At 41.6% G+C, this 14,805-nt stretch overlaps 1 protein-coding gene across 4 annotated transcripts in view; it reads right to left on the reverse strand.

Annotated features, from left to right (window-relative positions):
* SLC5A7 (solute carrier family 5 member 7) overlaps window positions 1–14,522 on the reverse strand; it is a 31,161-nt gene extending 16,639 nt beyond the window's left edge. The window contains exons 1-2 of one of the 4 annotated variants that reach the window (XR_014563496.1): window positions 3,545–5,289; window positions 2,162–2,389 (exon numbers count right to left, since the gene is read on the reverse strand). Coding sequence is in view for 3 of the 4 variants with exons in the window: in XM_083735582.1 (XP_083591708.1) it covers window positions 2,162–2,339 (178 nt within the window). In the remaining variant the exon portion in view is untranslated. Of the gene's footprint in view, window positions 1–2,161; window positions 2,390–3,544; window positions 5,290–6,413; window positions 7,954–14,441 lie in introns of those variants that run through there. The other 3 variants (XM_083735582.1, XM_083735583.1, XM_083735581.1) reach the window with 3 other exon arrangements.
* Between the last annotated feature and the right edge of the window lie 283 nt (window positions 14,523–14,805).

Raw genomic sequence — 14,805 nt, forward strand, 5'->3', positions numbered from 1 at the left:
TAGACAGCTGGTGTTTCTCCTGACGAAACTGCCTGCAAAATTCTCATCATTTTCACGGCTGGCAATCAGTTTTGTTGACAGAACTGCATCTAGTTTCCTTTGAAATGTTAGAACCTTTTATTCCTGGCTGACAAAACACAGATCAGCAAACATCCCCCTGAATGCTATTTTACAATTTGCACACTAAAAACCAGTGCATAATTACTTACACTGCAAAAGTATAAATGCTAGCAGAATCGGGAATTATAACCCTACCGAATATTCTCTTTTCTTTACATGGTGTATGAGTGGGTTCTCTAATGTGGCAGCTGTAGACACCCTGGAAGCCTTAGAAATTCCCATGGCATACACCAAGGTCCTCTTCCCTGCCAAATTTTTAAAAATTTAAGTTATCCAGGGGAGGTTTTTAGTTGTGGAAGCATGGCCTGTTTTTCTGGTCTGTGTTTCTTTCATTTGTGAGGCATGTGTGTGTATGTTTTGCCTATTTGAGGTGTTGTTTTTCAAAGTATCACCACTTTTTCTTCTGTGAAACGGGTATTTTGTGGTGTTCACAACTGTTTCTTAGATTTTAAAATGTGTCCCTGGACCTAAAAAGGCTGGGGATCCCGGGTGCATGGCTCCAGAATCTAACCTTTTAGACAAAGAGTCTTGTGACTCTCCACTTCATCAATGCTAATGCCAAAATAAATTGATTAGCCTTCAAGACTCCTTGTTGTTTTTGCTTCCACAGACTAATGTAGCCGCTACTCTGGAATTTTTGTTCACAATAGGCAGCCTTTCAAATCATGAGCAATAATTACACCTCGAAGTAAAAGGAGAATAAAGGCTCCAATTCTTTAATCTAAATGGTGGAAGAAGGCAGACTTTTTCTTGCTTTAACTGATATACTATTTCCCCTCCCCAGTTACAAATCTGAACCCCAACCTAGCCTGTATTTGAATGAAAATTTCAATGAAATCAACAGAAACTCATTCGTTCAACAAAGTTATGCACTTATTTGCAAATTAGTGCTGGACAAGTTTAATTGTAAACCTGAAATTGACTGCACAAAGAAGGGAAGAAAACACTGAAAGAATAATTAAATTTGGAACTGAAATGGTTTTTCTTTTGAATGAATTATCTTGTTTCTGAAGCAAAGCCCTTTATAACAAGTAGAGTGGGGACATTTCAGATCTCATGCCATTTTGCACCAATCTGAAATGTCACTTTGGCAATTCTTGTAACTGAAGGCCCAGCCACAAACATTTTAAACATTTTGGTGCATGATGACTCACCGTTCGGCTCCTTTGCCCTCTCTGATGATGTCATCATGGAGTCAACGCGGCCTGACATTGTGTATAGGAAAGTAGACGTGTATATTGACCCATCTTTTTCTTCTGATATCTATGCAACATGAAGGCTGCAATCCTATGTGACTCACTTGGGACTGAGTCCCATGACACAGAGTCAGACTTACTTCTGAGTAAACATGTACCAGATTGAACTGCATGAACTACTTAGCTACGTTGGCTTAACTGAAAATATCTTGCCTAAGTTGCTTTGAAGATCAGCATGTGAGATCCCAAATTACAGTATGTGGTTAAATTATAATAAGGCTGGCCCAGTGAAATTCTTTGTGAAGCGCTACTGTAGTTGATGGCTATGTTTGGTTTAGATTTAACTTGGTGCACCTACAATGGCATCTGTCGCATGATATTTTGATCCTTCCCTATATGCAACATGATTGTCCTATTCCTTGCAATATTCAGAAGCCATATACATATGATGCATGCCGCGTTGATAAACTGCTCTGGCTCCTGTTGGATATTGTGAAGGTAACAGGAGATGCGACTCATTCATTAGCTAGTTTTTATAACAAACAACAAGGGGGAATATTCTATAAATCATGGTTATATCGACCTGTTCATATTGCATTATTCAGTAAGCCCAGTGGGGTGCATTTTCCAGTGGGGAAAAGAAAACACACAAGAGTACAGTTCTCAGTGTGACTACTCAGAAGCAACTGGTTGAAGCCTTCCTGTCAGAACTATTTATGTGGCATGCAATTTTACTGGCAGCTAAGCAGCACCATGAAGTTGTGCCTTTGCAGGGCGCACATTTAAATTCATGTCAGAGGAAGGATGTAGACACTTGAATAACAGGTAAAAAGAGAGGAACATACCCGTCATGGTAAATCCACCAACCAGCAAGCCAATATCTCTTCCACCAACTATAATAGCTTCCCTACGATCTCCATCACTACCGCTGTTTTTGGTTTTCCATGCAGCCCATATTCCAACAAAGAGGATAGCCAGGTAGAACACAATGATAGCAATCAGTCCCGCCACATGAAAAGCCATGCTGAAGCCTCTTGACACTTCTCTGGATTGCTATTTCATTAACATGAGAGCTAGACAAAAGGTAATAACATATTATGCATATCAGTTGTACATGGCAAAAAAACCCAACAACCCTGAGTCCATATCAGAAAATAACATGATTGTCTTATCCTACAATTCATCCTGATATGATTATGCTACTTCAGATGTAACCTGTTTTATGTTCCAGATAATCCACACACATTTCCTAAACATTGTAACATCTCCAAACAAATATTTCAATCTAAAAATCAAAGTGTCGGATAGAAACTTGGTTGAAACAAAGTCACTTTATTTAAATCTTTCTTATAGATGATAAAACCGAAATGTCAGTTCAAAATCAAAGAATTCTCCATAAACCTCAAGAATATGAAAAAAGCAGCTTAAAATAGTATACAATGGTGAGCACATTTACTTTTTGGGTTAAAAAAGAGCCAACGCTTCCTTAACCAGAAACCAGTATCACAAAACAATTAAATTATTGCTCAAAGAATGAAGGTCAGAAATGAAGTTATTTCTGCCACTTTTGCAAGCGTAGCTCTCATTTTCATAAGAATGACATTTCTGTCCCTTGAAAAGGTCTGCCTCAAGTTTGCCGTTAAAAGAAACTCATCACTAGAAGATTTAAAGTGTGAATAGAATCCAACAAAATCAATAGCTCACATGAACGAATGACAGAAAAGAGTAGAACTATTATCAACAGTTGATGTACCTTAGTCTGTCCCCCCCATTCCTTCAGAATTTACTTTTGCTTTCACAGCTAACCTACATTTAACATGGAATCGAAAAGTGCATTTTTGATCAAAACAAGAATGTCCATGAAAGGTTTTCTGTGTGACATAAATATTTAAGTCTCCGTAAGAATCAGAGTAAAGTATGATCCAATTAGCTGACATAAGCAGGGGCATCCAAGCAGGGCTTGGTAATTCCTTTCCCTCCACCCCATCATTAGTGACTATTTCCTTAGAAATTGTTGATCAGCTTCTAAAGTTTGAGCAAAAGCAGCTTGCCGGAGGTGACATTTGAGTTTACACAGCCAATTTCTAAACTCCCAGACTAGCGTCAGTAACAAGTTAGATTTATTGGATTACTCACTACCCTTGCAAAAACAGGCATTGTTCCCGGCACAACTATCACCTCCTCCCAACTCCCCCCTTTTGTTTCACTTATCCTCACCCCCAATTCACCTCTTTTTCCAGCAGATATCCTCTTCTCCCTTCTTCCTCTGAGCTCTGCCTCTACTTTCCCTTGATCTGGCATCAAGCAGCTCAATCCCAGCACCTTGTGTTCACCCACAGAGGCAGAGTGTGAGAAGCGGCTTTCCCTTTCTTTAAAGGGACAGGCACAATTGCAAAGAGCTCCAACCCTACGAGAATTTCAGGCTAGTCTGTACACATCCAGGGTTCTGTGTAGCACAGAAGGGAAGCCAGACATCTTCCTTTCCCTAAGAGGCTGAATTTCCTCACTTTTGGGGAACTGGTGCCTTCCCTTCTATTTCACCCCATTCCCAATGGTTCTGTGAGACTACAGCTATGGAGGCAGTCGGAGCATCAGCCATTCTCAGTGGGAGAATTACCTAGGGCTCCACTCTCAAGGGAGAAGCAATTCTTTCAGGAGGTGATCAGGAACAGCAAAACAGAAGGCCCTTGGCCTGGATTAACCCACTACCCAGCCCACTGCCACAGATGCTGTTTCCCTTCTTCTCCCCCTCCTATTGAACCTATGCTCGTTTGGGGGCCTGCGTGTGGTTATTGGATTAAAAGAGGCGATTCCGTTATAAAGGAGTGGGGTGCGGAGACTGCATCCGTCACAGCTGGGACAAACACGTCACAGGGCAAATGGGGGCTGTGGGGCAGAGATGACTCAACAGAACGTGATCTGCTACGTGGGGGAGAGAATGAAGAGAAGAGTGGAAAAAGACAATGAGTGTGGGACTGGAACATGAGACAAAATGCCAAGGGGTGAGTTTTAGGGTCCAAGACTGAGCAATCAGGAAAGGGAGACTTTGTCAGCAGTAGAAGTTCCTCTCTCTCTCTCTCTCTCTCTCTCTCTCTCTCTGTGTGTGTGTGTGTGTGTGTATGTGTGTATATTTGTGTGTTTGTAGCATTGTTCGAAAACATTCAAGCGGCATAAGTAAAATGATTAGGTTTATTAGATTTTTATCCTGACTTGCCTCCACAAAAAGGAAAGAGTGCTCATATTACTTTTGCTGAATTCAGGAATTTTAACATCACTGTGGGGATTCTCTATTGTCCCAGTAACTTGGCTGTCACAGTGTTTTGCCATAAAATTGCAAAATATGTGGCAAACCATTTCCTATAATTTCCTTTCATTCTCAAAGAATCTATTTCATTTGCCAAGAAGACCCAGTCAAAGCTTGAATAATTACTCCCAGTGTACGAGATAGCAGCTGTGCAGGAGTGTAGGTGCAGAACCTGGGAGTAAGTCCCATTGAGCATAGCAGGACTTAGTTTTGAGTAAATACGTATGAGGTTAAAGAGCCCTTTTAAATTTTGTACTTATTGGTGATGCAGGTGAGCACTGTTCACCAGCTTCCATGTGGGGACCATTGTGGGCCATTTGCCCATGGTCATCTTCTGAAATGAAAGTTGGTTAAATGAGATTTGGCAGTCTATCAACATCTGGAGGGACACAGGTTCCCCATCCCTGCTTTAAGATAGTAAATAGCTCCAGATGGAGCTAAGTATTAGTGACCCCATCATAAAATGAGTGCTTCTACTATCCCAGATTGTTTGGGCATCTTTCTCTGGGTTGTTAGTGTGGGAGATTAACACAGCCAAACATAACAGTACATATTCAGCAGTAAGAAAGGGGTTAAGGATCACAAAGTTCTGTATTGGTAGAGAAGACTCAGATTGGTCGTGACTTCTCACCTTTGGGGAGGGAGGAAGCAAAGGTTGTTTCCTGTTCCTCTCTCTCTCTCTTTCCCCCTCCCTCTTTGAACCATGTAACTTAGCAGATGCCTGAGACTGAGGCTCCAAACTTCTGTATTTCATAACCAAGAATACCTTACCAATGTTGTTTCTGCTGTAGCATTCAATGATGCATGGGTGAGACCACTGATTACTGTAAGTAAAGCATTTAAACTTACTTAAGGTTGTAGTCTATTCACTTTGAGATGGGTAGAGGTGGGGAAGCACATTATCAGTGCTTAACACTGGGATATTTACAGGTCTAACAACCTATATTTCCCACACTTTGCAAACGTTTCTGTTTTAAACTCTACTGGGGTCTGTTTTGGCTAAAGAGTGAGTCGAGCATTATTTAATTATTTAATTTAGGCAGTCAGCTTTTCTTTTTTTTTACTTTTGTAGTTTCCCACACAAGTGGGATTTCAGAATTAACTGGCACCCCCCAGTTATTTCCCCAAAGTTAGATCCTTATATATGAATATCTGTCCATGGCTCAGGCTGCTGATTTCTAACCCCTCACTTTCCTGCCTGCAGTCCTTGCTTGTGCAAGGGACATTGCTGATCAGGCTATAGGCAGGAAGAGGAAGGTATACAGTGGGGGTGAATGGGTGGGCAATCATGAAGATTGTGTGGAGTATGGGCAGAGGAAGCCCATGTCCCATGCGGTTGAATTGTACCTAGTCAGCTCTTAAGAGGGCTCGGATCCAGGCTGCCTGGACAATGGCAGTTTTCAGGTGCAAGGGCACATTATCCAGGCACTTGGCTCGAGATAAACAGAACAAACAAGAATAATACTGCAAAAAGTTGTATTGCACTTGTTTTCTTTTTTGTCACATTAGCCTGAAATCCTAAGGGCATTTTTGTGGAAACAAGTTTCCACTGAAGTCAGTGAAACCTGCTCAAGTTTGCATGCGCAGGACTGGCTGTATAGATATGAAACGACAAAAGTATATATAGCTTCTTGATTACAGCTTCTTGGTTTACATTCCACAGACATTTGTTTTCCCTTATTAAATTTGTGCACTTGTATTGCACACAGGCGTTCTCACAGCGGCTTACAAAACTAGCTTAAAAATTCAAATGACAAATTCTGCAAAATCCTATATGTCACCCTGTTCCTTACCTGCCATATTAACAAAAGTCTATGTGGCTTTTTAAATAGGATCTTTCAGATGAGACATTCAGCACATTCAGCTTATTGACTTCTTTGAACAGAACTGACATCTGAATAAGTGCCCTTAGAAGAATCCCTTGCAGACTTCAATTCCTTTATGGTGCAGGCTGCTATGCACCCTTAAATGATGAAACAGATATCTTTCCAGGGGAGTAGACCAACATTTTTTATTTTTAAATAAGACTATGTAACATGGAAAAAGAGTGGAAATATACACAATGAAGGTATGTGGCGGGTGTTTTGGGTCCACCCCCTCCCTTGCAAGTATTCTGATAAGTTATCCTACACAAAACAAGCTTAAGCAAAGTACTGTAGTGTGCTTTCATATGGAGTAGAAGACTATTACCCAAATGAAAGAAGCAACTAAACTGTCTCATTTGCTCTCTGTGAGTTTATGACCAAGAACCTCATCACTATGATATATAGACTCTCTGGGACTCCAAGAGCACACAAGCCCATCCACATCTTCCCTCAAAGCAATCAGTGACTGTTGATTTCTTTCAGAAAGATTTTCCATTTCCATGCCTTCTTTTCCCTCTCCCCCTTCAATTCCAGGCAGGTGGTTTGTCTAATCAATGGCTGGATAATTTCTTTGGGGACTCTGTAGTTGCTTAAAGAAATTGTACTGGGACACTCAAGATGAATGACATCCTGAAAGCCACAATTCCAGTCTGCGGCCTTAGTTCTGTATGTATGTATGCTTTCTGATAATTCTGCTGTAAAGCATTTGTTAAATTAAGCATCTGCCACCCAAAAAGTTTGTAAACCTGACTTTAATGGGAAAGCCCACACTAACCGAAAGCCCCATTTTCAATTTGATTACACGTAGTTTGCCATTCCTTGCTTTATATTGTTTTAGTATTTTTAACGTATGCTGCTCTTATCTCCTTCTGGAGGAAAAGTAGGCTATACTTGATAACAAATACAACAATAAGACTGAGATAAGTGCCTGACTTTAGCCATGGCGATTGGCTGTGCAGAGAGACTGATCCTTGTTAGTGTGCACTGCACACTTTAGAACTAAGCCACAAACTCCCCAAAAGCATAGTTAAGAAGAAGCTGGGGTACTAACAATAATTAGCCAAGTCTCCTAACCTCTGCTACAGGTTCACCTGTCAATTATCTGAAGGGTGAAACCCCTGTTCTAGGGTTGACATCTCACAATCTGGATCCTGGACATACCCTTTCACTGTTTACTCGTTCACTAAAGTAGTAGATGAGCTCTACTGCAGCTCCTCTTCCCTATCCACTCCATGGTCCTGTCATTGGATCCTTCCCCCACCTGCTATGGTCTACAGATTTCAGGGTGTGCTACGCAGCAGATGAGGGAAGGAGCAGGAGAAAGCATTGCAAATGGTGGGAGGAGCCATAGCCATTTTGTCTTGTCCTAAATGAGAGATTAAAAAGAGTTCTGCTTGACCATCTGGGTTGTGGAGTGGAAACATTATCCTTTCCCCATTCAGTCCAATTGGAGTAGTGAGTTGAGAGGATCCTTGCAGTTCTAAGCAAATAGTCCACCCAGCCAGCTGAAGGAAGGACAGAACTGGAATTAAACCAGCCCCTTCCCTTCACCTTTTGTGATTAACCCTAAATTGATGCTAACATGTTTGGGCTAAAATTGCAAGGAGGGTAAAGGGCCTGCATACATATTGTGTGCTGGATAGAGGAGAGTCCCCCGCGGCTATGGGAAAGCACGCCTTGGTTTAAGAATGCTTTGGTTTAAGAACGGACTTCCAGAACGGATTAAGTTCATAAACCAAGGCACCACTGTATAGAGAGAACAGATTTGCTTATTTAGTTTGTACAGGGAGGAGAAATGTGGATTGATAACATGCATCTGCAATATTGGACCTGGTTCACTCAGCTTTTCCAGGTCTTCTCCACTTATATTCATTTTTGACACTGTAGACGGAAGTGCCCATAAAGAAGTGAGACAGAAAGGCCATAAATTAGTCTATTTTCACAAAGCTGCTTTTTAGTACAGTGGTGCTTCTGCAGATTTATTAGGAGGTTGTCACAGCCTCTGCTTTTATAACTTTAAACAAATTACACAAAGACTCTCTGTTTCCCCTCTTCCACCCCCCCGCCCAGAAAGCTTTTTATAAAACCATATTTCAAAAGTGGTTCATAATTTATTATGTATACACTGGTGCTATGCAAGCGACACAGTTGTTAGACCTAATGAGAAAACATGAGAGGCCTTGTGCGATTCAAATAGACGACATAAAACCTACAAGAACCTGAAATCCTTTCAGCTAATGTTTAAGGAAGCCTCACAAAGTCAAAGTCAAATCATGCTTCTTATTCCATTCTTTACTCATGCCAGGGCTGCCTGTATTCAGCATGGGGGCTAATTCTATCAGTTTTTACTGACAGAAACCCCTCACAACCAGAGTCTCACAAGGGCTCTCTCCTTTCTGTTACTCATGCTCCATAGGGTTAGGGAACCTTTGGTTATCCAGCTGTTGTTCTTGCCCTTCAGATCCCATCAGCTGCAGCCAGTGTGGTCAAGTGTCATGGATGATGGGAGCTGAGATCCAGCTATACCAGGAGGACCACAGGCTCCCCACTCCTATCCCAGAAGAAACCTTTCTTCAACTTGGTCTCTGCACTGCTCATCCATTTAGAAGCAGGATTAAGGTAAAGGTAAAGGTACCCCTGCCCGTACGGGCCAGTCTTGCCAGACTCTGGGGTTGTGCGCCCATCTCACTCAAGAGGCCAGGGGCCAGCGCTGTCCGAAGACACTTCCGGGTCACGTGGCCAGCGTGACATCGCTGCTCTGGCGAGCCAGAGAGGCACACGGAAACGCCGTTTACCTTCCTGCTAGTAAGCGGTCCCTATTTATCTACTTGCACCCGAGGGTGCTTTCGACTGCTAGGTTGGCATGCGCTGGGACCGAGCAACGGGAGCGCACCCCGCCGCGGGGATTCGAACCGCCGACCTTTCGATCGGCAAGCCCTAGGCGCTGAGGCTTTTACCCACAGTGCCACCCGCGTCCCATAGAGAAGCAGGTTTAGCCCCCCCACAAATAATCTATTTTAGAAAAAGGCAGATATTTCTGGGTGTCTAATTTCCATTTCATACCCCATGATTTTTTTTTTTTTTTTGCCCTTTCCTGAAAGCACTCAGTGTAATTGGCCAGGGTCGTTTAGGTAGCCAATTGCACAACTCTTGGGTGCCATTTTGTTTTCTGCATCTAGGTCACATTTCTGCATCTAGATCTATAATACAGTAGTCACTCCTTACTCTGTGAATGTTAGTCTTGCCCCTCTACATTTACATGTATTAACACTCTAACTTTTTTGCATTTAGAATCTTTATATTGTTCAATTATTTTTCATGTATTTATTGAACTTGTTGTTATGAATGAGTGAATGAATGAATGAATTCCATTTTTAACCCACCTTTCACCATCAGGTCTCATGGCGTAGTAAAGGTAAAGGTAAAGGGACCCCTGATCATTAGGTCCAGTCATGGCTGACTCTGGGGTTGCGGCGCTCATCTCGCTTTATTGGCCGAGGGAGCCGGCGTACAGTTTCTGGGTCATGTGGCCAGCATGATTAAGCCGCTTCTGGCAAACCAGAGCAGCACACGGAAACGCTCTTTACTTTCCCGCTGGAGCGGTACCTATTTATCTACTTGCACTTTGACGTGCCTTCAAACTGCTAGGTTGGCAGGAGCAGGGACCGAGCAACGGGAGCTCACCCTGTCGTGGGGATTCGAACTGCTGACCTTCTGATCGGCAAGTCCTAGGCTCTGTGGTTTAACCCACAGCGCATGGTGGGGTACAACAACTTAAAATTCAATATTAAAACAAATTACAGTCATATGACTTGTTTCTGTTTTCTTGATATTATGTTGATATGGATATTTTATTTATATGTTTTGATGATGTGCTACTGTCTGATGGTTTGAGATCAACACTGTTGATGGAAAAGCTATTTACAAATATTGGATGTCTGGAGCATGCGTGGACTATGCCTGTCTTGAACAACTTTGAAAACAATGTCCTTTTCCATCAGCATTTTTTTCAACCCCACCTTGATTAGTATTTGGTAGTGTTGCCAGGGTGTAGATAACATTGCTTTGGGATCACATTCTGCCCATGGATCTAGACCTTCCCTAGACCTTTGAGGAAAAATGTGCTGATTTTGTGAATTTCCCTTTTTGCTTTATTCTTGCCTTTTCTGTTAAAAACAAAAGCTTGTACATCAGATTACAATATCTGGTCTTTCAAGATATCACAAGTTTATGTTACAAAAAGGGATACGACAGGCACACAACAATGAAGTCACAAAAGAGGAGAAAAGAAGGGCAATGACCAAGATGCAAGTGGATACATTGGGCTGGATCCAGTCCAAGTTGTTCACACTTGGTTCCCATTAACACCAGTGAGATGAGTTAAACCATAACTAACATTTTGCATTGATTTTGGCAGGACCTGGGTGCAATTAACTTAGTCTGGATTCTACCTATTTACAGCACAATCCTCTACATGCCTACTTAGAAGTAGTCCCACTAAATTAAATGGTAAATAGGTATAGGATTGCAACTACAATATATCTGAAATGTGACTACTACAAACATCCAAGGACTAATCTTCCCAAAGCTACTCAACCATTTCAATTCCTTTTGTAATTTTTAAAAATACCATATTCATATTATGGCTCAATTCAGATAAAAGATATGCAGCTGAGGTTCCCCAGAAGTGCCTGTGCAATTGGATGTAATATGTTTATGTAATATACCTAATTTGTTTTCCAGTAGGTGCAAACAACACTACAGTGGTACCCCAGGCTACATACGCTTCAGGTTACATACGCTTCAAGTTACAGACTTCGCTAACTCAGAAATAGTACCTCGGGTTAAGAACTTTGCTTCAGGATGAGAACAGAAATTGTGCTCCGGCGGCGTGGCAGCAGCAGGAGGCCCCATTAGCTAAAGTGGTGTTTCAGGTTAAGAACTGTTTCAGGTTAACTACGGACCTCCGGAAAGAATTAAGTACTTAACCCGAGGTACCACTGTATTCGTCTTTTCTGTTTATTATATGCTGGAGATATACAGTACAAAGCACACAGCTAATCAGCACCATGGACAGAGAGCAAAGTGTCCCATGCATTTACTTTTGAAGCTTTTAAACTGGATTTGTGAGATCTGCTTTTTTTGGGGGGGGGGGGAGTCTTCAAGAGAAATTGTTAAAACAAATCTCGCTTCAAAACCTGTGTTGCTGGACTCCAGCTCCCATCACTCCCAGACAATAGAATGATTCTATTAAAGCAACCTTCCTCAACTTGATGCCGTGAGGACGTTTTGGACTACAACTCCCATCAGCCTCAGCCATCATGGCCAATAATCAGGGAGGATGGGTGTCATAGTCCAAAACATCTGGAGGACATCAGGTTAGAAAGTCTGTGTAAAGCATTATTAAAACAGCAATCCTATACACACAAGCCTGGGAGCGAGACTGCCTATTTTGGGGGTCAGAAAGACATTATCCAGTACTCTCAATGGGGTTGTGAGAGGATTGCATTTGTCAAAGAAGGGTTTGTGCCCTTGGTTTTTTTTTTTTTAAAAAAATAATCTGAAGGAAAACTAACTTGGTTGTTTTTATAACAGAACACACCCCATTGCTTTCCTTTTGTCTCCCTGGGCCTGTCATTCTTGGTGACAAAGGGTAGGAAAGTGGAGAAAAAGATGAGTCCCACACTGAAATTCTTGTTTTCCCATCTCCCTTTGCTGTCTCAAAAAATAAGAGAACACGAAGAAGAGCCATAGCTCAGTGGTAAAGACTCTGCTTTGCATGTGGAAAGTCCTAGGTTCCAACCTTGGCATCATCAGGCTAGGAAAGACTGTTTGGGCCATATTTGATGCTGTAATTCTACTGGTTCAACAGCCTTCTGTTACTTCCAGAACCTTTACACAAAGTCATCTCTGGAGGGCTGGGGACCAGAGCAGACTTGGAAGGTGTATGAAGGGAGGAGAGGAAACAGAAGTCCCATTGTACTAGTGGAACCCTGCTGGTGCAGCAATGGATACAACTCTGTGTCTGAAATCCTGGGAAGCCACTGCCAGTTAGTGTAGACAATATTTTGTCTATTTGGTTCAGAATTTATAAACATCCTTACATTCAGAGAATATATGGTGTACAGAAACAGAACATAAAACCCTATAGAGATAATAAATCAGTGTTAAAGCATAAACCCTATCAAGAATTAAGAACAGCGACAATAAAATATTTTGGGAAGGCTTATAAGACATAGTGGAGCAATTGCCTGGTGTAATATAAGGCAGCTTCGTGTTTTCACATATTCCTATGCTCTTTCATTTCAGCCCCCTAAATGTTTTGCTTTTTAATTCTTTTGCTGTACAAATTTCATAACAAATGCTGCAACCGGACTCAACTAAACCATAGTACATCCATGTATTATCAATAAATCAAATGTTGGGATGCAAAAATAAGAAACAACCCCTCACTCTAAAAAGAAAATAAACAAATTTGATCCAGAATCTCAAGAATGCTTTAAAGAGGGCTAGGACATGTCAGTTGGCTTTTTCTCTGCCAAAATCTTTTATCTGACAATGACTCGTCTGTTACATGCTCCCCCCGCCGCCCTTCCTCACATCAATCTTTCATGCAGCAACACAAAAGGAAATATAGCCAAGCATGTTAAATGACCTGAGGAAATATGGAGAGCAAAACAGGATAATTTCACAGGGTCTATGAAAAGACAGAAAAACTATGCTACGAAGGCAATTGAGCAAACAGCAACAAAAACAAAATGGTAAACATGGATGGAAACTTGCCCAGAACTCAGCTAGCCACCTGAAATTTGTTTGTCCAGATGACAATAATCAGGGCACCTGTTCCATCAAAATTCCAATCAAAGCTATGAACTTGTATGAATTATAGAAGCACAAACAATACTGTAATGTGAGTGCTAGTTCTTTTTTGATGGCTTCAAAGTCTTCCTCATCCCAGTTGGTTAAGGGAGCACCTCTCACAGAAGGAGAGAGGCAGACAGAAACACACAGAGAGGATGTGTATACATAAAGCACATATAAGTAGATACCAATCCAGGTCTGTGGAAATCCATGCGTTCTTCCAACCTCAATTTGGGCAGCTAAGTTAGTTTTGTTATCATTTACATGATGATTACTTTACGGCTTGTCGTTTGATTGCCACCTATTCATAAAAACCTAATGACCAATTACAATTCTGTTATCATATCCTGAAATTTCTTCACTTTCTTGCACAGGTATAATCGTGTACTCTTGGACAGAGGCTTTTTTCTGACAGAGGGGAAAGCAGTCCGTCCCCCCCCCATGGGTGCAGACATTATAATGTTGCCTGCTTGATATTAAAACTGTCAATTTTCTTTATTTGCAGCAAAGTAAGAAGTAGTATATTCTCTTTCATGTTTGCATTGATGTGATTCCCATCAGTTTACTGCCAAGCAAGCCAACTGAAGCAGAGCAGAGTTGTGCAAACATTTTATTCATTGAGCTGGAATATTTATTTTTTTAAAAAAATTGTATGCAGAATTATTTCAATGCCTAGCTTTCTTGAAATACCTTTAAAGTAATTCCTTCAGGATGTCTGCCAACTTCTGCGTATAAGCTATTGATTGTTATTGTTCCTGTTTGCTCAGTTTTGATAGGAATGGAACTCTGGGATCCTGAGAGAAAAACTCCTGTCAAGCAAGGATAATACTTCATGCATTTGATTAACTAAATTCTAGTCCAGGAAAGCTTATGCCTCATTAAATGTTATTAGTCTTCTTAAGAGTCCTGGCTGTTTTGGCTAACTCTGAGGGTGTTACTCAGACTGCAGTTTTGTACACAGTGTCACAACTTTCCCACAAGTTCTGAGCCCAGTTTATTATCTGAGGACAACCTTCAAGTCCATGTGAACAAGAGAGCTGACTATGATAACAGGCATTTTTGACACCTGAGGTAAACAACAAAATGGTGCCTCACCAAGCCAGAGAAGAAGGATTGAGTGAAGATCTGTATCAGGAACAAAGGGGGGGGGGGAGCATAAAAATCTACATCGAGAGCAAGTGTGGAAGAAGACCAGCAGTGCCTCCCATTTGCCAACAGGCCACTGTGGCGGTTAATTTTTAAATCTGGCCTCCAAGGAAAGCACTTCAACTGTCGCTACCACCACTGAAGCAGGCGCTGCATTCCTTGAAGGCCTAATCTTCTGCCTCTGTGGATCCTGCCACCTGAGGCAGTCACCTCACCTTGCCTCATGGTTCAGTGAGGAGTTCCTCAGTTCATCATTCAAAATACCCCGTTCTATTTTCCCTGTAATGAACCACAGCTTTCCATGCCTTACTGA

This window comes from Podarcis gaigeae, assembly GCF_964106915.1.
Source record: "Podarcis gaigeae genome assembly, chromosome: 4".
Lineage (NCBI taxonomy): Eukaryota > Metazoa > Chordata > Lepidosauria > Squamata > Lacertidae > Podarcis > Podarcis gaigeae.